The sequence below is a fragment of the Typopeltis vanoorti genome, chromosome 8 (assembly GCF_054136105.1).
Source record: "Typopeltis vanoorti isolate ZY-2024b chromosome 8, IOZ_Tvanoo_1.0, whole genome shotgun sequence".
NCBI classification, from domain to species: Eukaryota; Metazoa; Arthropoda; class Arachnida; order Uropygi; family Thelyphonidae; genus Typopeltis; species Typopeltis vanoorti.
The window spans coordinates 23,903,822-23,927,576 of NC_143556.1; the positions used below are offsets into that span (position 1 = coordinate 23,903,822).

Here is a 23,755-nt window from a genome sequence, read left to right on the forward strand (position 1 = left end):
TCCATATTTGTTCTCTAGAGCAGGGTTTCCAGACTATGTAAAAAAAATAATAATTAATTAAAAATACAAAAAAAAAACATATAAAAATTGATAATAGAAAAAAAAAATCCTTAGCCCACCCACGGTAAAAATGTACTATAGGTTTACAAAATAACCTTTCACGGGTGGGAGCAACATAAAAAAAAAAAATACAATCGCTCAATGTCCTGTGCAAGAAAAACCTAGCTCTTACCCTTTCTTAACTGCAAACAAACTTAACTTCCATGGATGCCACAATGTTCTCTCCCTACCTTCCATATAACGAAAAATTTCATCAGACGATATCCTATAACATCCATTCTTTATAGACCTCTATCAGATCACTCCTCTTCACCAGTCTGTAATCCACATACTCGCAATCTGTCCTCATAATCTAAATCCCATAATCCAGATATAATCTTTGTAACTTCTTTGCACCCTTTCCACAGCTCTTCTTTATCCCGTTGGAACTCAGGAGACCAAATCTGCACACAATAATCCAAGTGTGACTTATCAAGGCCTTATAAAGAGGCAAAAATGACTTCCTTATCCTTGCATGTCAAAGTTTGCTTGAACATCGCAATTATCCTCCGAGTTGTATTTCAACTTTTGCCATGTGACCATTGAACTTCAAATTCCTATCCACCATTATGCCAAGATCCCTAACCTCATCAGCTTTTTGCAGCATAACCCCGCCAATATAATATGCTGTTGAAAATCTCAATGCCAAAATGCATAACTTTACACTCACTAATATTAAACTGATGGCCATTTCATTTGCCCAAATTTCCAGCCTATTCAAATCATTTTGTAAGTACTGAATATCAGTAACATCCCTGATTGTCCTGCCTCTTTTCACATCAATGGCAAACAATTGCACATCTCCTGTTGGTGGTTTTTCCCCTTTCAGTCATTTCCAACCCTAGGTGACTTTGTAGGCATTGTCCATAAAGTGTTCTTGGTGAAACTTTTTATAGGGTAGTTCAACCATTGCTTTCCCCAACCCCCAATTTTATCTGGGCTTGGGACTGGCATATGGTTGGGACGTATTCATGACTGTAATCCATGTGTGTTCACAGGACCAGTTTGCCTATTCAGGGGGACGAAAAACCCAAGTTTCCAGGTGAAAAAAAAACCCTTCCTCCGCATGAGACCAGCTAACTCGCCTTTCATCGAAAGACACCAGATAAAGTTCCTCACATCATCAATGGGCATCAAACCCAGGTCTTTCTGACCAAAGGGCTTTGTCTATACTGAATGAGCTACGAAGGCTCCACATCTGTTAGACCCTTCCTAATTCATTAATGTATAGAATGAACAACAATGGCTCCAGAACTGAACCCTGAGGTACACCGCTGGCCATCTGAAATCTGGCAGATTCACACCCACCGTATACCACTTTTTGATATCTGTCTATCAACCAACCACTGATCCAAGTCAAGAGTTTATAATCCAATTCCATATTCTCCAGTTTATACAACAGCATTTTGTGTGGTATCCTATCAAATGCCTTAGCAAAATCCAACATTATCAGTGTATCCATTCCCTTTATCCAACTCGGCCATAACACTATTATAAAATATGAGCAAATTGCTAAAACCCCGGCCTTCATTTTAGTAAACCCATACTGTTCTTTGCAGAGTACAGCTTGTTTGTCTACTCATTTCTGCATGCGAGTTCTTATCAACTTCTCTAAAATCTTCACTACCACACCAGAGATACCAATAGGTCAGTAGTTAGATACATTTTTTGCACCACCCTTAGAATTAAAATATTTATAATTACACATTTATAATTATAAAAATAATTATAATTCTATAATTTTAATAACTATCCAAGAGAGGAATACAAAATTAAAAGTAGCACTTCTTGAAGAAATATCAGCTGAAAAGTTTAGAAAACTGCCTTATAAAAAAAAAAATCGCCACCACCACCTTATCCAAAATGTTCTCAAATTATGTTGATCGCATATTTCAATGCAACAAAATACAATATTCATTTATCACACTCCTTCACATTTGTTACTAATGGTCAGATATAAATCTCCCAATACTCTATCTCCACACAATGCTGTCAGAATGTGATGGTTATAGCATTTTTTCAAAAAGACAGAAAAGGTAAAAGAGGAAGTGGGGTAGGTATTACTGATGATTTCAGAAGAGTTGTGTCCTATCAATGTGAAACTTAAAAGAAAAGAGTAATGATAATGGCTTTGAGGCCATTTGGTATGAGGTTCAGGTAGCACAAATTTTAGTATTCAGTGGGATGTTGCTACTGAACAGGGAATGCAAACAGAGATTATTCAGAATGCTCAGGCAGATAGGACTGGTGAGCAACAGGAAAGTAATAATAATGGGTGAATAACTATGGCAACATTGAATGGAAGCAGGAAATATGAAGTGTGAGTAAAAAGGAGATCGAATTCATTGAGCTAATTAGGGATAACTATCTTATGCAGTGTGTGGTTGAAGCAACACGTGAGTGGTGATGTTTAGTGGCTTAATCAGTTGAAGGGGGAGAAAAGATCAGTGCTTGGGACTTGGTCCAGAAACAATTACTTATGGCAATGACATATTGTATTCCTAAAGTTTGGAGAATAAATAAAGTAGGAGTAAAATGGATGAATCATGAAATTATGCAGGAGCTTCTGAGAAAGAGGACATTATGAAAGAGAAACAAGGTACCCATCAGCAGCATGAGGAATATAAGGTACTGGTTAGGATGGTGACAAGTATAGTAAGGAAAGATAAAGTAACATGAAACTGCTGAAGCAGTAAAGCAAAACCGTAGAGAATTCTACAGTTATGCTGCTGGTAGGCAAAAATTATTAATATAGATGGAACATAGATCACAAATGCTAAAGATATAGAAGAAATGTTCAATGAGTATGTCATTAGTGTATTTCATATGGATGGGGGGGGGGGGGAAATAAGAGTGGTGTTGAATAGCAATATAAAGGAGGACAAAAGACTGACAGTCAAAACGGGAAGTGTTCAGAATATTAAGTAATTTTGATGTTAATAAGGTTACTACACAAATGGATGGGATATTACCACATACACAGTCCTGTCATAAATACTGTTACAAATTCTGCACAACCTCGTGCTGCCCATTGAATTGCACGAGCCCAGTTCCATAAGTGGCACTGTACGTTGCCAACATTTGCATGTTTACAAATAGAGAGATAGGTCCAGCTGTACAGGTTAGCATGCAGTGGGGAGATTATGAGAACCATTTAGATATAATAGCACTTCATGAAGTTGAATGCAGACACCTGTTATTTTCAACATGCTAAAAACACTTGGGTTCAGTAGGATGTTTGTGCATCACACTATTGAATGTTATCAAGATACAAAAAACATATCTGATCACCAAAGAACAGATTTACCATGCTGTGTCAGGATGCAAAGGTAAGCCTCCACATAATCCTGTGAGAATGCAGGTCAAGAGAGAGAGATGGTTTTTTGCAGAGAATGATGTCATGTGTACTAACTGATGACCTGGGGATGAGAGCCTATTGTCATTCTACTGGACACTCCTAAGACCATGTGGCAGAGAGGGTGATAAAATCAAAAGGCACTTCTGTGGAAGTACGTGAACAACAGACAGAGATATCGTCTTCACAAATGAGATTTTCACCACTGAAGAGTTGTTTAACTGCCAAAACAATTGGGTATATGCCCCAGATGGTCAAACAGCATATGCCATAGCACCTAAGATTCAGGGAGGTCATTCATCAATGATGGTCTTTTGGGGGTGATGTATCGGGAGTATTCAAGTTGCCTTTCTGTGAGAAAGGTGTTAAACCTCCGTCAAAGTGCATCAAGACACCGCACTGGAACAACATCTTATTTAACAATAGGCAGTGGACCTTCCAATAAGACTCAGCCGCTGCATATAAGGCAAGAACCACACAACAGTGGTTGGAGACAAATGTGCACAACCACATATCACCATCTGATGCCATCTGGAAGTCCCAATCTGAATCTGTTGGCCTTCAAATTATGGGTTCAAGCTCAGATCCCAATTTGAAGATCACCTAGCATCAACAGTCTGAAGGTGGATTTAGAGTGAGCAGTGGTAACGTTTCCTCTGGATGTTGTGCATGCTGCCATCGATATGTGGCCTCACAGACTTCAGGCATGCTTGAAGAAATAAGGGGGGCATTTCAAATACTGAGTGCGATATATATGCACATTATACATGCAATTTGTATATACTGAAAGCTGTAAATGATTTACTAATATATTAAAGGTTTACACGTCGTTCAAGTTGTAACAGTATTTATGGGAATATGCAAAATAGCTGATGGTGCCTTAGACTTGGTTGCTTGACTAACCATCCCAGAAGAGTGGAAAGAAGTAAAAATAGTGCCACTCAATAAGGATGAATCCATGTCAGTAGTGTCCAACTAAGCCAGTGTGTATATATCAGGTGTGGTGGCAAAGATATTCCAGAAGTTTGTTAGAGACACAGAATACAAAGAGTGATGAGAATGGAAATCTTTCAAGAGAGCAGCATGAGTTTGTTAAGAGAAGATCATGCTTTAATAACTTGGTTACATTTTATAATAGGGTGACTAGTGTAGTGAAGAAAATGCTTACACCGTGATAAAATGCTTATACCGTGATTATCTGGATTTAGATAAAGCATCTGATCAAGTATTGCATGATAAGCTACAGTTAAAGTTGAGAAGGATGAGGAGAGATAGTCATTTGGTAGACAGGTTACAGAGATGGTCAAATGATAGGAGCCAGCAAGCTGTGTATGGAGATCCAGTGTCCAGAAAAAGAATTGTATCATTGTTTAACTTGCATATCAATGATACAATTCATGGTATGAAAGGAAATATTCAGTTGCTTTACTTGCAGATGATGCTAAACTAGGAACCGTAATGTCAGAAAGTTCTGACATGTTGAATAAGTTGGTGCTTTGGACTGAAGAATGAGGATGTCATTTTAATGATGGTAAGTGTCAAGTTATGCACTTTGGCCAAAGAAGATAGAATGAGGTTTACCATATTGGAGGAACTTTACTTCAGGAGGTGGCAAGAATATGAGGATCTCAGGGGAGATAAAGAAATGAAGTTCAGGGGACACATTGCGAAAGCTGTAACGAATACCAGGAAACTGTTGCTATAATGCGAAGACAGTGATGTACACAGAGAAGGAGGTGACAGTTCCACTGTATAAAGGCAGAAGTCCTTATTTGGACAGAAAATCTTTATCCAGATTTGGTCACCTGGTTATGTTGGTGATAAAGAAACATTGGAAAGAATGCAGAACCAAATAAGACAGGAATAAAATTCTGGAATACTGAGTATGATGGAAGAAATGTTGTCTTCAGAGCTTGACAGATAGGAGGAGGGGAGTGATATGGTCAAGACACGTCAGTTGGTGAGAGGAACCCATCAAACAGATAAGGAAAATTATTGCATATAGTGGGTGATAATGGATGATGTGCAAACAAGAGATCGTCCTTGCAAATTGCACAGTGGTCATGGGAGTAAGGGAGTAAAGAGATATTTTGCTTGGTGGGTGGTTAATAAGTGGAATGAATTGTCAGAGTGGGTGGCAAGTGCTCCAACAGTGAACATATTCAAGGCAAGGTATGACAGTTATTGTGGTTTGTGAGTGCTCAACCTCCCATGATGAATCTTCGGACTCCTCAGAGGGTTGAAAATATTACTACTAATGCTAATACAGATTAAACAGAAATGAACCCAAAAGTGACCCTTTCAGCAGTTCGCTATTGTTTCCAACCCTTCTTGAGCCTGCACCAACATATCACTATCATACAAATACTCTCCTGTCAGTATTTAAAACATCATGAAGGCAACTAAAATTCTGAGGCAGTACACCACGTCTGATAATTATTGGCTTTCCACCAATAGAATTGGTTCACCTAGAATGACAATGGATATGAACTCCATGAATTACCCAAATTTGTATTTTTACCTGGAGAGTATGTGTAACTCGCTATCATCACAGGTGTTACAGTTTTATGTTTATGAAGGAGAGGGGAAAGGGAAAAACATCCAACCATGTACTAACAAGTTATCTTTTCATAGGGCACGCATAAGAAATACCATACAGACTAATACAATGCTTGGTCGCAGGAAGGGGGGGGGGGGGGGGGTAATGAACAGCAGGTGAACCACAATACCGAATAATCACCACTCTGGCTAAACCAATATATATAACAAGAGATTCGCTACCTCACAGTGCCAGTGCCTCCATAGCCCTGTAAGTAAGTAATAACTATGCCCTTTGGTTTGAAAGACATGGGCTTGAATTCTAAGATGCAAAGAACTTTATAAAGGCTTTTTTTTAACCGAAAATGAATTACAGGTCTCATATAGAAGCGGGAGGATTTTTAGATCCTGGAAATTTGGATTTTTCATCCTGTAAAACAGGCAATTCAGACAAAAGAGCATACACACTTAAACAAACATAATACACTGGTCACAATCTTAGCTGATTCAGCAGTATTCAAAACAATCACCACCTCACATATAGCATGCCATGTGTATATTTATGCACAGCTTATCATCTCTTTGGTATTACAAGTTATTGGTATTGCAATTGGAAATTAAAGATACCAAGAAATTATATACTTGGTTTAATCCTTATCCAAGTGTAAGCAAACAAAGTTTGCAAGTGAAGTAACTTCAAGATTAGGCAAGTCGTATATAAAGGCTAATGGCTTCACATCACTTGCATTAGTATCCCATAATGCAAAGCACACATCCTTTTGAATGCTAAGAATTACAGGATGGGTCAATACCCAGACCAGTTTTGACCTTTATTGAGGTCTCATTAGTGGGAGCCAGACCCAGAGATGATACCAAGGTTGAAACAATGCTAGAAGTCACATTTTCATATACAAGTAGCCAAAAGGTGTCACACCTTTTTATTAAAATACTCTGGATTAGAGGTAGTTGTTGGAAGTTTTTCCACTTGGTTATACTATATATTAACGATACCAAGAAATCATATACTTGGTTTAATCCTTTATCCAAGTGTAAGCAAACAAAGTTTGCGCCTGAAGTATTATCAGGACTGAAGTATTACATATGTGTCTGTGTATATATATTTATATTAAAAAAAATTACATATATATATACAGGGTGTTCGGGATAAATTTGACAGTTTCGTAAGGAAAAAGAAAATCTTCTTTGTATCTATTAAATTTAATGAAATGACAAAAAAACATTACAGGCAGAGTTAATTACAATACTATCAACAAGATTTACTCAAAATAACCACCATTAGCATCGATCACAGCTTCAATTCTGCTTCGGAACCTCGAACAAGCTGATGCTACAGTCTCCCTGGGAAGGGCCGCAAAAACTGTTTTAATTTTATCCATTAACTGGGCTTTTGTATTACTGGAAGTGCGATTGGTGTCTTTTTCAACTGCGCCCCATACAAAATAATCCATGGGGTTAAGGTCTGGGGAGTTTGGAGGCCAAACATTTGGACTGGTGAAGTCGTAGAAATTTTCAGACAACCATTTTTGACTTTTCCCAGAGGTGTGGCAAGGGGCCGAATCCTGCTGCCATACATACGGCCTACCATTGGCTACCCTTGTTATCCAGGGCTTGACTACAGTTAGCAACTCCACGAACAAAGCCCGAATTCCAATGCCAGGGTTCTTCAACACCTGTTCCTGCAGATTTGCGAGGAATTCTGCTGTACGAACGCAATCAGATCGTCTGCTAGGGATCTTTCTTCTTGCTACATCCTCGTAGTCACCATTGCAAGTCTCTAGTTCATGCCTGATTGTTTTTACTGTATTCAGGGAGCATTGGGCAGCAGTCGTAATATCCTTATTTTGATGGCGGGCACGAATCATCATGATACAAGTTATTCTCTTCCATGATTCAGGTGGGTTCCAGCTATCCATCCTTTCTGACATCTTGTATATGAATGAAGAAGGGTCCAAACTTTTAAATGAAGAGAAGTGTGTGTTAATACATGTAACTTACGGAAAAATATAATTAATTATAAATATGTCAAATTTATCCCGAACACCCTGTACATATACATATACATATATTTTACACACACAGGTTATGTATATGTATTATCGATGTATGGAGTGAATTTGAGGGACGAAAGGAACTAAATATACCTGAGAGATTATATTTAAAAATGGTTTTAAAGTTAGATGTTTGGAGAAAGTCTTGTTTAGTGAGAGGAGACGAGGATGTGGAAGAACAAAACCAAGGAAACTAAAGATATTAGGAAAGTTCAATAGCAGGGACCCAAGAATACAACCCTGGGAAACACCACTGGTTACCCTTCTTTTTTTGAGACACTGCTCCATCATACACAACTTGCTGGTATCGTTCAGAGAGCCAATCTCTAATCCATGTAATCAATATACTGTCTATTCCCATCCTCTGCACCATGTGGTAATCTATCAAACACTTTTGCAGTCTAAGAATATCACTGTTTAATATTGGTTTGACCACGCCCATTTCTCTGATCCTGACTGTGTTTCCATTCCTACCTGTTTCATCCTCACCTTTGTGCATTCCATCACCTTGTGCAGCTGCAACCACATCTTCAACCTCATACCCATCTTCCTCCTGCTATATAATCTGTTGATTTGTGCTATCCTGTTTCATAGTTAGATTCTGATCATTTGCTACATTCTCAGAAAACAATAGCCTTTCTAAATACCCAACCCATTCAAATGTAATCTATCAACTTTATACCATTCGAACTTTCCTTCAAATTGAACCCACCCCCTTTGCCTCATACAACTCAGTCATCGTACTATTATCTCTGCTCTCCTTCTCAATTCACTGTTATCATATCTGCAACACCGCTATGACTTTCCCAACAACACTATTCTTCTTTACCTGCTGCGACAACTTCCTCAAGTTTCTATAACATTCTTCTTCTCCCCAACTAAGTCATTTGTGCCCACGACTACCACTAATTTTGATGCCCGGTATTCCCTTTTCTGTAACGCATCAGTTATTTGCTATATTGTTCCACCAGGAAAGCATGTTTTCTGAATTTGATTAGTAATCGCACCTCTAATGATCGAGTCCCCATACACTGATATACAACTATCATTTGATTCTTTCTTTATAAAATTAACTTCCTCCTTCTCCTTATCAGCCAATCTCTCCTTGATGTAAAGTATTTCAGCACTTGGTCAGAAGGGGCAGAACAAAGGTCATCTTCGGAAATTGAGGAGTGTGGTTAGCAAGGATGTGAAGACTAGATTTTTCACTTGTAGAGCTGTGAATTAGTGGAGTGGGTTGCCAAAGTGTGTGTTAAGTACTCTCTGTTAAGTTCAAGGAGAGGTATGAGGGATAATGTATGGATAGTTTGGTACTCCTGTAACGAGTCTTCAAGAATCGAAGGAGGTACATGTGCAATAATAATACTACTAATAACTGTACATATCTGCATTCATTCGCATAAAATAAAACTTACTTCCTGTCTACTTTCCAATCTTTTAACACTATTGTGTTAAAAGATTATTATTACAGGCAACTCCAAGGAGTTCTTAGACTCATCTAGGGAGGCTCTAACATCATGTCAAGAACAACTATTCAACATTCGCACAGTATCCCTCATACTTTGCCATGAACTCATTTACAGTCATGGCACCCACAACAGACTCTGGCAGCTTATTCCACTCATCCACCATTCTCCAAGTAAAACACCTAGCTCTAACACCCTTGCTAACCACACTCTTGCCCAGTTTCCATGGATGGCCCCTAGTCCTCCCACCACCAGTCCTGTTCTCAAAAATATCCTCTGAATTAATCTTATAAAAAACCCTTCAGTAATTTGAATATCTCAATCATATCACACCTTCTCTGCCTATCAACCAATTTCTGCAACCCACAAATCTTCGACCTGTTCTCATAAGGTTTATTCCATAGACCTGCTATCACCTTCGTCACTCTCCTCTGGATCCTCTCTACCTCCTCCCCATCAAGAAGAAACCCTGCCCAGATCTGGGCACAGTAGTTAAGATGGGGTCTTATCAAGGCTCAATACAGAGGAACAATAACTTGCTTGTCTCTGCTCATCAAGGTATTCTTCAGTAACCAAGTGATTTGATGAACTGATTTAGCCACTTTTGCAATGTGCCCCCTAAACTTCAACTTTCTATCCACCAACACTCCCAAATCCCTGGCCTCGTCAATCTCCTGGAGTACAGTTCCACCAATGTGGTATACTACTGCTAATCTTTTCACCTCAAAATGCATAACCTTACACTTTGCCACATTAAATTGACATTCAATCTCCTTAGCCCAGTCCTCCAAACTATCCAAATCATCCTGCAAAATTTTGACATGTGCATTCCTTATTGCTCTACCCAACTTTGCATCACCAGCAAACAAATGAAGTTCCTCTCAGATCATTTCCTATATCGTTAATGAACAAATTAAATTGTAGTGGTCCAAGAACAGAACCCTGCAGCATACCACTAGTCACAGGCCGTCTTTTGGACTCTACTCCTGAATAAACCACTCTCTGATCTCTCCGGCAACCGTCCTCCTATCCATCTCACCAGTCCTATATTCATCCCCATATGCTGCAGTTGACTGATTAGAATTCCATGTGGTATCCTGTCAAAGGCCTTAGCAAGGTCCAGCAGAATCACTGTAAACCCATTACCCTTATCCAGTTCAGCCGTCACTGTGTAATAAAATGTGAGCAAGTTACTGAGGCATGATCTACCCTTCACAAAACCATGCTGTCCCCCATACAGTATCCCATTTTCATCTATCCATTCCTGTATTTTCCTTTGACCACTTTCTCCAAGACCTTGACAACGACTCCTGATATGCTGATTGGTCGGTAATTTGCAACAGCAGTCTTGAAACCTCCTTTATGCAGTGGAACTATTTTCCCCTCTTTCCACCCCCTCAGGACTAACCCAGACCCGAGACTCAAATTAAACAAAATGGTCAAGGCCACTGACAACCCTTATTTTAACACTACTGTGTAAAGCATTTTACCAAACAAATGACTGCTCTGCTCTAATACCAAACAGAAATTTTACTCTTAATATTTGAACCTAATTTGTATATAAATACATTAAACAAAAAAAACCCTAACACTGAACCTTGAATACACCACTCCTAACCTCCTGGCTTTCAGAAGACTCCCCAGTACACATTACTTTCTATCAAATAATATCATACCTATTCTGTTATGTAACCAAATACAACTGGGCATATTTGTGCTATCATGCTTTGTTGCATTTTAAATAGAATTCATCATAGCTCTTAAGTTAGTCTTTTTTTTTTTTTTTTAATATATCACTCACACACACAAGAGGTCCCAAGACCTATGACATGACAATGCTGCGAGTTGTTAGAAGGAAGAAAAGAATTTGTTGAAGACCTGAAGCATTGGGAAAAACAGTATGTGGAAGACTATTCCAAAGAGCAGAGGTGCAAGGAATGGAGGCAAAGGATGAGAACTTGATTCAAAGACTTTATAAAGTTGAACTGCATGAGTGTTGACCCAGCAGCTGCTAATGTTTATATATTATTAGAGGAAAGTGGAAAAATGGTAGTAGCCAGTTTCAGTAGGGCAGCATCATTGGAAAATGCAACAACAGCGCATCTATGGAAAAGCGAATGGAGGAAATCAGATGGTGGGATCATAAATTAAGCCAACTCTTGCTTCTGAATACAATCAAAGCATTGTGAGGGAGGTCTTGGGTGCACTGTTCCAGATGTGAGAACAGTATTGCAAGATCAACTGATTTGAGCTTTATAATATCAGAAGTGGAGTAGGAGAAAAGTATTGTTTGGAAAGAAAAAGAATTCCAAACTTTATGGAGGCTGACAAGGATATGGACCTAATGTGCTTATGCTAGAACAGTTTAGATGCGAGTTAACCTAAAAACAAAAATTTGGTCCTGTGTCGCAAAAAAGAATATTATCAAAAGTGAGAGAGAGAGAGAGAAATGCAAGGCCCTTCTTCCTGGAAATGAAACAGGATTGTGTTTAGGTGGTGAGGCCAGGTTGGCTTCATCCCAATTGAAAATTTCAAGTTCATTGTTTAAGGCGTTGGTTAAACATGTATCACCGATTACATTTTTGATTACTTTGCCTATAAAACTAATAAGGTTAACTGGCATACAATTTCCCAATTTATCTGATGAACCACCCTTATGAAATGGAGTAACTTTGTTCTGCAATTTCCAATCAGAAGGTACTATTATTATTATTATCCAGGCCTCCATGGAGTCAAAAGACTCATCATGGGAGGTCATTTTCAGGAAACACAAAGTTTATCATGCCACTCCTTAAACCCATTGACCATTCATTGCCTGAGGAGTGGTTAGAGCAGGCATTCCACGGTTCAACCACCCTCCATGCAAAGAAACCACTCCTCACCTTCTTGCTCACAGCCTCCTTTCGTAACTTCCAGGGATGGCCTCGTCATCACTCCTTCCCGCTGTTCGACCAAGCGAAAGAATTCCTCAATGTCTACCCTGTAACTGCCTCTTAGCAGTTTAAAAGTCTCGATCATATCACCTCTCCTTCTATCCACCAAACTCTGCAGTCCACATTCCCTCAGTCAATCCTCGTAACTGACATTGTACAGTCCTGAAACCATCTTTGTTATCCACCTCTGTACCCTTTCCACAGTTAATTTATCTCCTTCAAATCCTGGGGACCAAACCTGAGAACAATAGTCTAAGTGTGGTCTGATCAGGGTTATACAACGGAATGATAACACTTTTATCTCTGCATGGTCGGCGTCCTTCTCAGTATTGCAGAAATTGGGTTACCTTCACCACGTTTGCAATATGCTCCCTGAATTTCAGTTTTCTATCACTCATCACCCCAGATCTCTTGTCTACCCTACTTGCTCCAGTATAGCTCCTCCAATCGAGTATGCATCCTCCCATTGATGGTTCCCAAACTTCAAGACGTGACATTTTGCTGCGTTAAACCGACATCCCTATTCGTTTACCCATCTGTTAGTTCATTGAAATCCTCTTGTAGGGCTGCCACATCTGCACTATTACTGATAACCCTTCCCAGCTTCATCATCTGCAAACAACTGAATATCCCCTTGCAATCCACTGACAATGTCATTCATATAAAGGTTGAACAATACAGGTCCCAGTACTGAGCCCTGTAGTGTTCCACAGGACTCAGTACTATTTATGAATTATTTAATGAAGGTGATCAAAAATGGACTGAAACCCTGACATACCTGCTTACCACCAAACATATATTGTTCACACCTACAAACTTATTGCAATTGCCAAATCACTTAAGATACCAACTATTTTCTCCTCTAATCGTGTCAAAAGGTAAATATAATTTCTCATGCAATGAATATTTTTTAAACTAAAATTTTTTTGAACTGTTTCAAGTGGTTATGCTAAATTCATTTCTTTCTTACATACAATAAAAGCTTGTTGAATTATTCTTAACATTTCTCACTAGCTGTTGGATTGTTTTAATTTGCAGCCAAAGCAACTAAGGATATAAGGCCAGTGTATTGCTTTATTTAACTGTATATTATTGTGGCAGGAATGTAGATTCGAAAAAAACAGAGTTTTCAGGGAAAAAAAATCCTGTTATCTCTCGATGAGATCAGCTAAATGATCTTCAAATGAAAAACCTTTACAAAAGCTCATATCCTAGATGGAATTTGAACCCGTGTCTTTCCAATTTCTTACTAGCTACAATTCAAAATTTTATTTACTATCGTTAGCAACACAATTAACACTAATTATTACATATCTATCATATATGTGACGGATTATCAACATTGATACACTCAGCTGTTTCATACAGCTTTTTTCTTTTCTTTTTTGGCAGATTTTTTATGCAATTTACTATTAAAACAAACTTCGATATTAAATTGTGCAAGATGTTCTTTTTTTAATGTGATCTATTCTGCATTAGTGTCACTAGAATAAAAGATGTCAATCACATCTCAACTCATTGTCACACCCTCCATCAGCTTTCTTGAAATTTCATCCTCCACTGCTTCTTTATTATCACTTCTCCATAACTTCCTCTACTAATTCCACTTGATATTGTTATGAAATCAAAGAATCTCCCCTGTTGCTTCAGATATTTATTATGAAGTTACTCCAAGAATTTACTATCTGTTGCATCATCAGCTGTTTCATTCTCCTAGTCACAATCTCCAATATTAAAAACCTCCATTAATAATATAGTACTCCCTCAATTATCCAACCTCAACAAAAGAACAGATAATTGAAGGCACAATTACATGGTGTTATATCAGAAGTCAGTTAACACACTAACCCACTGAACTCAACAGTCAGTTAATCGAAAGTTTATTTGAAGTTAGTTAACTGAAAAATCCTAGTGCTTTTTTTGGCTTTTCCTTATTTCTTCATGTAACATGCCATACTGCTATAGTTTCACACTCTCTCAACTCTGCAAACTCCAGACTTATGCACATCTTGAACTCCTCCCCCACAAAAACAGTAATTCAACATACCAATCTTCTCTAAAAACTTAATATAGGATATTATTATTATTATTATTATTAAACAAGACCTCATGGAGTCAAAGACTCATCTAGGAGGTCCTTTTATCTCACACACATCTCATCATACCGGGTCTTAAACACATTCAAACTCCTTGCAGACACCACACTCTCAGGCAAGGCATTCCAATCATTCACAACTCTGCACGAAAAAAACCTGCCTCTCACTCCCCTACTCACACCCTCTTTATACAGTTTCCAGGGATGACCTCTGGTTCTCCCCTGATCTCCCACTATTCTCTGTAGAACTTCTCCACCATTGATCCTATAACAACCCCTTACCAACTTGTAGGTCTCTATCATATCTCCCCTCTTCCTTCTCTCCACTAGACTCTGCAAATTACATCTTTTCAATCTTTCCTCATACTCGACATTCCAGAGGTCAGAAACTACCTTAGTCAGTCACCTTTGGACCCTTTCCAACATCTCTTCATCCTTCTGAAAACCAGGTGACCAAATCTGGGCACAATAGTCCATGTGTGGCCTAATCAAAGCCTTATACAATGGAACAAGAATCTCCCTACTTCTACACGTCAGTGTCCTCCTCATCATTCCCAGAAGTCTTTGTGTTGTCTTCACAATTTTGGCGATGTGTCCCCTAAATTTTAGATCCTTATCCACTATCACTCCCATATCTCTTATTTCCTCTACTTCCAACAATATATTCTCACCAAGCATAAATTCTGCATCCCATCTTTGTTTTCCAAATTTTAAAACCTTACATTTTGCAACATTGAACTCACATCCCCATTTGCTTGCCCAATCACTCAATTTATTCGAGTCTTCTTGCAATGCCACAGCATCTTCACTACTCTTTATGGTTCGTCCCAACTTTGCATCATCTGCAAACAACTGAATATCTCCATCCAAATCTTCGCCAATATCATTAATATACAAGTTAAATAGTAATGGCCCTAAAACAGATCCCTGAGGCACTCCACTAGTGACTTTCCTTTTCCTGGATATTGCACCCCCATACACAACTTGTTGATACCTATCAGATAGCCAGTCTCCAATCCAATGCACTAATCTAATATCCAACCCCATCTGCTCTAGTTTGACTGTCAACTTATCATGAGGTACTCTATCAAAAGCTTTTGCGAAATCCAAGTATATTACTGTGTATCCTTCTCCTCTGTTCAAGGAAGCAGTCACTTTATTGTAATAAGTAAGTAGATTACTAAAACACGACCTCCCTTTAGCAAATCCATGCTGTCCATCAAAGATTATACCATTGTTGTCAACCCAACTCTGGATCCTAGTTCTCACAAGCTTCTCCAACAACTTAACCAGAACACCTGACACACAGATAGGCCTATAGTTTGATGCTTGAGTTCGATCACCTCCTTTATGAAGTGGCACAATATCTTAGATTTTCTCTTCCCCACTCAAGTCTTGACCATTAACAGAGTGATGATGATGATTTATCCCTTCAGTAATTTTCTGACTCTAGGTGACTTTGTAGGCATTGCCCACAAAGTGTTCTTGGCGAGATTTTTACAGGATAGTTCACCATTGCCTACCCTAATAATTTTATCAGGGCTCAGGACTGGCATATGACTGGGATGTATTCATGACTGTAATCCATGTGTGTTCACGGGCCCGGTTTGACTGTTCTGAGCAACGAAAAACCGAGTTTCTAGGTGAAAAAAAAACCCTACCTCCGTGACCTTTCGTCGAAAGAGACCAGATAAAGATTCCTCGCATCACTGACAGGAATCGAATCCAAGCTTTTCCAACCAAACGATTTGTCTATATTGATTAACTACGGAGGCTCCGTTAACAGAGTAGTAACACATATTTCATAACTTCTGGAAAGAACCATTAATTTACTATAAAAGACTTAAGTTTGATTGGAATTAAAGTAGCAAAGATCGTGAGGACACTCTTTTAATGCAAGTTTTCTCATCAATTTGCTCTTTTTTGTTGTTCTTTTTTTTGGTGAGATGAAATACCTAAGTTTCTGAAAAGAAAAAGCCTGCCACCTCCATATGAGACTAAATAACTTTCACTTCAACTTGTGGGGAAAACAGAACATTTGAAGGCACATATCAGAATTAAATTACAGAAACAAAAAGTTAGTATGAAAATTTGATATTTATCGAAGTAATTACAGTCCACAATTTAAAAAGAATTATGGAATAATTCGCTTCAATTGATTTTTTTCCCCCTACATTTCTTGTCCATACAAAATTGTACTTCTAATGTCATCTGGAGATGAGAAAAAACAGCTGCTACTATCAATAACACAGTTATTGTGCTGCTTATTATATACTTTATTTCCCATAAAATATCAAAACGCTTACTTATTAATTAACATTATTATATTTTCAAACAAACTATGGCAGGATCTGCCATTCAATTTACGAATAACTTCATTGATTCATTTAATTCATACTTCTTTTTTTTTTTTTTCTTTTAAGTGAAACATGCCGGTATCTTAGCAGCTTCTCTTTGTGAACAATTTTACAAATACTGCAAATACCACATAAAGTATATTAGTATCGATAAAATATACAGTGGAAAAGAGTGATGAGCACGTGTGTATGTGCTTACCTTGCATTCACTGAATACTTATAAATCTAATTAAACAGCGCTGTATATACTTCTAATCGATTAGAGAGATGAAGAAGGGGGAAGAAAGGGGGTGTAGTGTTTTTAACTTGAATGAGCTTAAAATCAAGGGCAGTATTCGCACTCTATTTGACCTTGACACTTCTATTAAAAATGAAGAGAGAGGAGAAAAATAAATTAAATACATATCACTTAACAATTACAAGTCTTCCTCTTCCAAATATATCATAAGAACTCCTTACCACTTTTTTGGACGTGTAAGAAAACATCGCGAAATCCTCCAGAACACATCAACAATATACCGGACAACAAAACCTACTGCCACGGCGAAGGCTCAAATGATTACAACATACCCCTAGTGCGTTCTAAGCACTGTCTTGTATTTTTGTTATATTAATTTCTACGGTTCACAAATTTACCGGCAACATCAATATGCTGATATTTCATACCCAATAGACACAATTAAATATAACTAGAGAAAACAGTGGTTATTTTTGAAAGCTTCAGCATGAGAGAAAGCGACGGTGATGAAATTATGAAACTGCAGACAGAGCTTTTTCTTCTTGTTGTTGTTTTTAAGATTTTTTTTTTTTTTTTTAACCAGCGTGTATGTGATGGGAGGGGGAGGGATGATTGCTCAAGAAATCGGTGCGAAAAATTAAAGCAAATGCTTAGATGAATTACAACAACAAATTCTGTCTACATATATTTGAATGTTAATATAATTAAATATTTGAAATAAATATAATTAATGAATTATCGAAGTGAATTAAAAAGTGTGACAAACTTTTATTCTAATTTAACACTCACATGCAAGTATTAAATCAAAATAAAAGAAAGCTATAGTTTAATTAATGTAACTAAATAATCAAGTTACATTAACTTCCATAATATACTAATTGTCAAAGTTAATCGAAAAGTTCAAAACCAATATATATATATATATATATATATATATATATAATTGCATGTACAGTATTAAAATAAATAAATAAATGATAAAAAACGGGACACGACGTGGCGTGATGTGAGTAAGGATTTGAAAAAGATTATAAGTATTATCATTATTTTAATATGAAAATTGCGCTATTCACTAGTACTAACTAGCCTTCTGTCCATTTGATCGGAGAAACGACCTAACGAAGCCCAAGGTTGGAAATTTATGCAAACATTCGACACATATCATTCAATAATATTTAGCACTATGGGAAATTAAAATTAAATTACCTGTTCGTTGTCAAATTTTCTTAAGAGAGAACTGTTCATTTAGAACAGGGATCGCCAAAGTAATTTGCCCGTCGACCCCTTCAAGAGTTTCTTGAATTGTTATCGACCCCCTATATTTTACTATTACGTAATTATAATAGGACAAGCAAAAAAAGACGCTTATGTGAGTTTTTAGATTGTTTATTTTATAGTTACAGTGTTTATTGTATGTATAATATAGTATATATTATTATATTACTATTACTAGTACTATTACTATCACTAGTAATATCACTGGTGTTACTAGTGATATTAATAAACTACTGGTATTAATATCACTGGTCTTACTACCAGCGCTGCTCAACTCTTCAACATAGAGAAGTTTAGTTCGTGAATGAATAACGATTGAATTATAATATGTATGTTGATGAATTTTAGAACATTAACGCTCAGTTGTATGTCGATGCGCAAAAATGAGACTGCGATCGAATATTTGTAAGTATCAGTAAATAAGAACCACGCACGTGTTGCAATCTCGCTCCCACTGCGCCAGCCGGCAGGAACCACCAACATCCGTTTATTGGTAAACGGATGTTGATTCGCTACGAAGGGGGTGCCGCCGCTGGGGAGACGTCCCCTTCGTGCCTGCAGAACCACACACGCCCGGATCGTTACAGGGGCGCTTAGATAGAAATTGCATGCGGGCGCCAAAAACCCTAGTGCCACTTCTGCTTACTCCATCTTACAGGTCCTATTCATGGATCTGTAAGATGGAGGTACTGATCTCACGATTCACTCTTAATTGCGTTGTCATTACCTCCATGTCTTTTGTCATGGAGGTAATCCAACTTAACCGAATTAAATATTACCCATACAATGATGTCTTATATTTATAACTTAACCGAAAAACCCTAGTGCCACTTCTGCTTACTCCATCTTACAGGTCCTATTCATGGATCTGTAAGATGGAGGTACTGATCTCACGATTCACTCTTAATTGCGTTGTCATTACCTCCATGTCTTTTGTCATGGAGGTAATCCAACTTAACCGAATTAAATATTACCCATACAATGATGTCTTATATTTTTCTGTCTACCCCTGAGCCCGAATCTACCCCTAACAATGTCATATCGGCCCCCCTTTGGCAACTGATTTAGAAGATAAACTTCCTCAAAGTTTAACAAAAGTACTAGTCACTGGAATAAAACAGGAAAAAGGTAAGAACAAAAGAATGATAATAAACATAAATGTATTATTTATAAAAGAGCAACATCCATTGATATATAGCATGTGACAATACATACAGCCCTGATAATTAGATACATTCAAGTCACCGAATCATCGCTAAAATATTTCGAACATAACATATATATATATATATATATATATATATATATTCAGGAAAACTTCGCTTCACGCGATTAATTAATCCATCCATTAATGCGCGCTAAGCGAAATCGGGGGTTAAGTGTATACAATAAACAATAGGAATAATCATAATTCATCCATCAGTTAGGGTAAATTCGGGGGGGAAATTACAATATAAGCTATATTAGAGGATAAAATCATCAAAGTTAATAAAAATCAATTGCTTAAATTTAAAAAAAAACGCCTTTTTATTCCCGTATAGGGAGTAGGCGAGGGCCGTTTAGCCCTAACTTATGGAGCCTGAGTGGGCAGTTCAATCTCCACTGGCCGCCAATCAGAGATAGCTGGCCCAAGGCTATCACTTATTAAGCAGCATGCAGTGAAGAGAGACAGCTCAACAAGTGCTGCCATCTCATGGTCCCTAACACAATATATTTAATGTCTGAAATAATGTGGGTTCTACGGCCGATTTTCTTGAGTTAAAAATCAATTGCTTCAATTTAAAAAAACAAACTAAAGCCTTTTTATTCCAGTATAGGGAGTAGGCAAGGCCGTTTAGCCCTAACTTTTGGAGACTGAGTGGGCAGTTCAATCTCCTCTGGCCGCTAATCAGAGATAGCTAGACCAAGGCTATCACTTATTAAGCGGCAAGCAGTGAAGAGAGACACCTCAACAAGTGCTGCCATCTCGTGGTCCCTAACCCTAACACAATATATTTAATGTCTGAAATAATGAGGGTTCTACGGTCGATTTTCTTGATTAAAAATCAATTGCATAAATTAAAAAAAAAAAACTAACACCCTTTTATTCCTGCATATGGAGTAGGCAAGGCCGTTTAGCCCTATCTAACTTTTGGAGACTGAGTGGGCAGTTCAATCTCCACTGGCCATCAATCAGAGATGGCTGGCCCAAGGCTATCACTTGTTGAGACAGCTCAACAAGTGCTGCCATTTCGTGGTCCCCGACCCTAAGACAACATATTTAATGTCTGAAATAATGTGGGTTCTGCGGTCGATTTTCTTGAGTTTACGAGACGAAAAACCCGAGTGTCCCGGAGAAAAAACCCGCTTGCCCGTGCCAGAGATCGACTGACTCGGGAACCGGTCGAAAAAAGTCTTAGAAAAAATTCCTCTAGTCGACAACTAGGTTCGAAACAATGTCTTCCTTCGTGAAGTTAAGCGCAGTGGTGTGCAAACGCCACATCTACTGAACTGTCTAAACATTTGATTAAGCTACATTTTTACAAAAAAAAAGTAAAGATGTTTGAATTGTGCTCGACTTTTTCATCTTGTCATGCAATTTGCGATAGCTGACAATCGCATTATCAAGATTTCAGCGGGCTTCGAAGCTTTGATCCATATCAGGATCAGCATCAAACAAAATTTCCTAAATTTCCAATAAACAAAATTTACTCAATGTGATTGAAAATTTGCTAAGTTCCTTTGCAGTTAGCTTGTTTGTCATAACATTCTCCTCTTGTTCGCACTCCTTACTTCTTCTTCATAAGCACATTGTTCTTCTAGTTGAAGGCGATTATTCTCGCTTAACTGATCTCAATGGGAACTGAGCATGTTTCTCAGAGTGGCGTGGCTAGGGGTGGAGGTCTGCCACAGGTGGCACTTTACACATGAGACACAATTTTATTTTTCGACGATTCTTTTATTTATGTTAACTTAGTAATTTAAAAAAAATCAGCTTACGCTTTCTTATTCCCATATAGGGAGTAGGTGAGGCCGTTTATTAAGCTCTATCTAACTTTTGGAGACTGAGTGGGCAGTTCAATCTCCACTGGTAGCCAATCAGAGATAGTTGGCCAAGGCTATCACTAATTAATCAGCACGCAGTGAAGAAGGCGGCTAGTAAGTGCCGCCATCTGGTTGTCCCTAACCCTAACATATTATTTTTAATGTCTGAAAATAGTGTGGGTTCGACGGCCGATTTTCTTGAGTTTTTCGGGACGAAAAACCCGAGTTTCCGGGAGGAAAAACACGCTAGCCCGTGCCAGAGATCGACTAATTCTGGAACTAGTCGAGAAAAGGCTTAGAAAAAGTTCCTCTAGTCGGCGACTAGATCCGAATGCCTTTCGTCGTGCGGTCAAGCGCTGTAGAGTGCAAACGCCACTTCTACTGAGCTACAGTAATTTTATTACTTAATTAATAATTAGTTTTTAACAACAATACTTACAACTAAAATAAACATAAACATTGTGTTTTCATCTATTTCCCAATATGTCGTTTTGACTTTTTGTAATACTTGGGGTGTATATTGAGAGGGTTGGCACACTCAGGAACTGCCCTAGGTGGCAAAAGCTCTAGTATGCCACTGTTCTCACATCTTCATTTTCCGGTTCATTAAATCCAAGTTCTTTTCCAATTGTGCTGATTTCTTCAATAATGTTAGATTTTGGATTTAAACACTGTTCTCACATCTTCATTTTCCGGTTCATTAAATCCAAGTTCTTTTCCAACTGTGCTGATTTCTTCAATAATGTTAGATTTTGGATTTTGCGCCCGATAAACTAACATACTTAAGTACATGCTGAGCCTATGCATTGTCTCCTAATAAAAACGTAAAAATAAAAATTAAAGACGATCTTTAGATACTTTATATCCTTGTTGAGATGTTCAGTTTTTTTCTTTGTTTTTTTTACTAGGAAAGTTTTTGTTGGCATACGCTTCCAAAATAGACCAGCTTCGTCGACGTTGAATATTTGCCGATCGTCATAATCACCCTCCTGAATTATCCTTTGCAATTCTTCAGGAAACTTGGCTGCGAATATTTATCAGCACTAGCAGATTCCCCATTTATTCTTACGTTATGCAGTCCAGCTCGATTTTTAAAACAATCAAATCATCCTAAACTCGCAGTAAAGCTTTTACATTCGTCTTGAAATTTGGTCTCTTTCAATGAGGTAAAAACATTGAGAGCTTTTGTCTGAATATTCCCTATACTAAGGGGTTTTCTTTTTTTTTTTTTATGTTATAATCCTCAGTACAGAGTGATACAGAATGATCATTCAATGGCTTCTATTTCGGATGCATGCTTAAAGAACCAGTTGCAACTTTCCTTCATCTTTGTATTCTTTGCTCTAATATAGTCCAAACTATTGACTCGCTGTATCCCAGGTCTCGAACGGTCATTGTATTACTAGCACCACTTTCATGTTTTTTTATTGACTTCCAGCTTTTACGCTCGCTGCAGACTGGCGATAGAAAATTTCGCGTAACGTAATAAAATTGCGTTAACTGATTAATCGCTCGCTTAAAGCGGAAAATAGTATGATTTCACTCAATCGCGCTAACTGATTATCGCGCATATTGAATTAGCATCAAGCGAGGTTTTCCTGTATTTGAAAACGGGAGAGGAAGAGAGAAACGAAGAATCATTCTTAGCAATCCCCAATAGCTGAGCCCGTGCTAGCAATTATTTTAAAAACATAGATACGGAGATCAAGATACACTAGTTTAACAACCAGTTTTTTCTGCTAAATAATCAGCTAACGTCTTTTATTCCTTTACAGGGCGTATAGGCGACTCTCTTTAATCCTATCTAGCTTTCGGAGACAGCTGGCTGATTACTCTCACTGATTTTAAGCGACAACCGATGAAGGGGTAGGCATACAAGTGCTACCATCTCTTGATTCCTAACCCAAACATGATATGTTACTATGTTAAAGATACCAAGCAATTTTATAAGCTAGGCTTTAATCCTTTTTCCCAAGTAAGCAAACAGACAAGTAAGTCAAGTTTGTGCTTGAACTACGTTCAGGTGCAAACTTGACTTATTTGTCTGTTTGCTTAAAGGATTAAAACCTAGCTTATAAAATTGCTTGGTATCTTTAACATAGTATATACCCAAGGTAAAAAACTTTCTACATGATATGGTACTGTCTGAGACAATATGGATTCTATGGTCAATTTTCTTGAGTTTATAGGAGGAAAATCCCAAGTTCAGGGAGAATAAAAACCGCTTGCATGTGCCAGAGATTGTCTAACTCGGAAACCGGTGTAAGAAAGACTTTAAGAAAGTTCCTCCAGTCGGCTAATAGATT

General features: G+C 37.9%; 1 protein-coding gene across 2 annotated transcripts in view; it reads right to left on the reverse strand.

Moving 5' to 3' along the window:
* Window positions 1-17,680, reverse strand: part of LOC150103851 (carnitine O-acetyltransferase-like) — a 323,106-nt gene extending 305,426 nt beyond the window's left edge. For both annotated transcript variants that reach the window (XR_016548716.1, XM_090397151.1), the window contains exon 1: window positions 17,372-17,680. Coding sequence is in view for 1 of the 2 variants with exons in the window: in XM_090397151.1 (XP_090253277.1) it covers window positions 17,372-17,398 (27 nt within the window). In the remaining variant the exon portion in view is untranslated. The remainder of the gene's footprint in view (window positions 1-17,371) is intronic.
* Window positions 17,681-23,755: the final 6,075 nt, after the last annotated feature.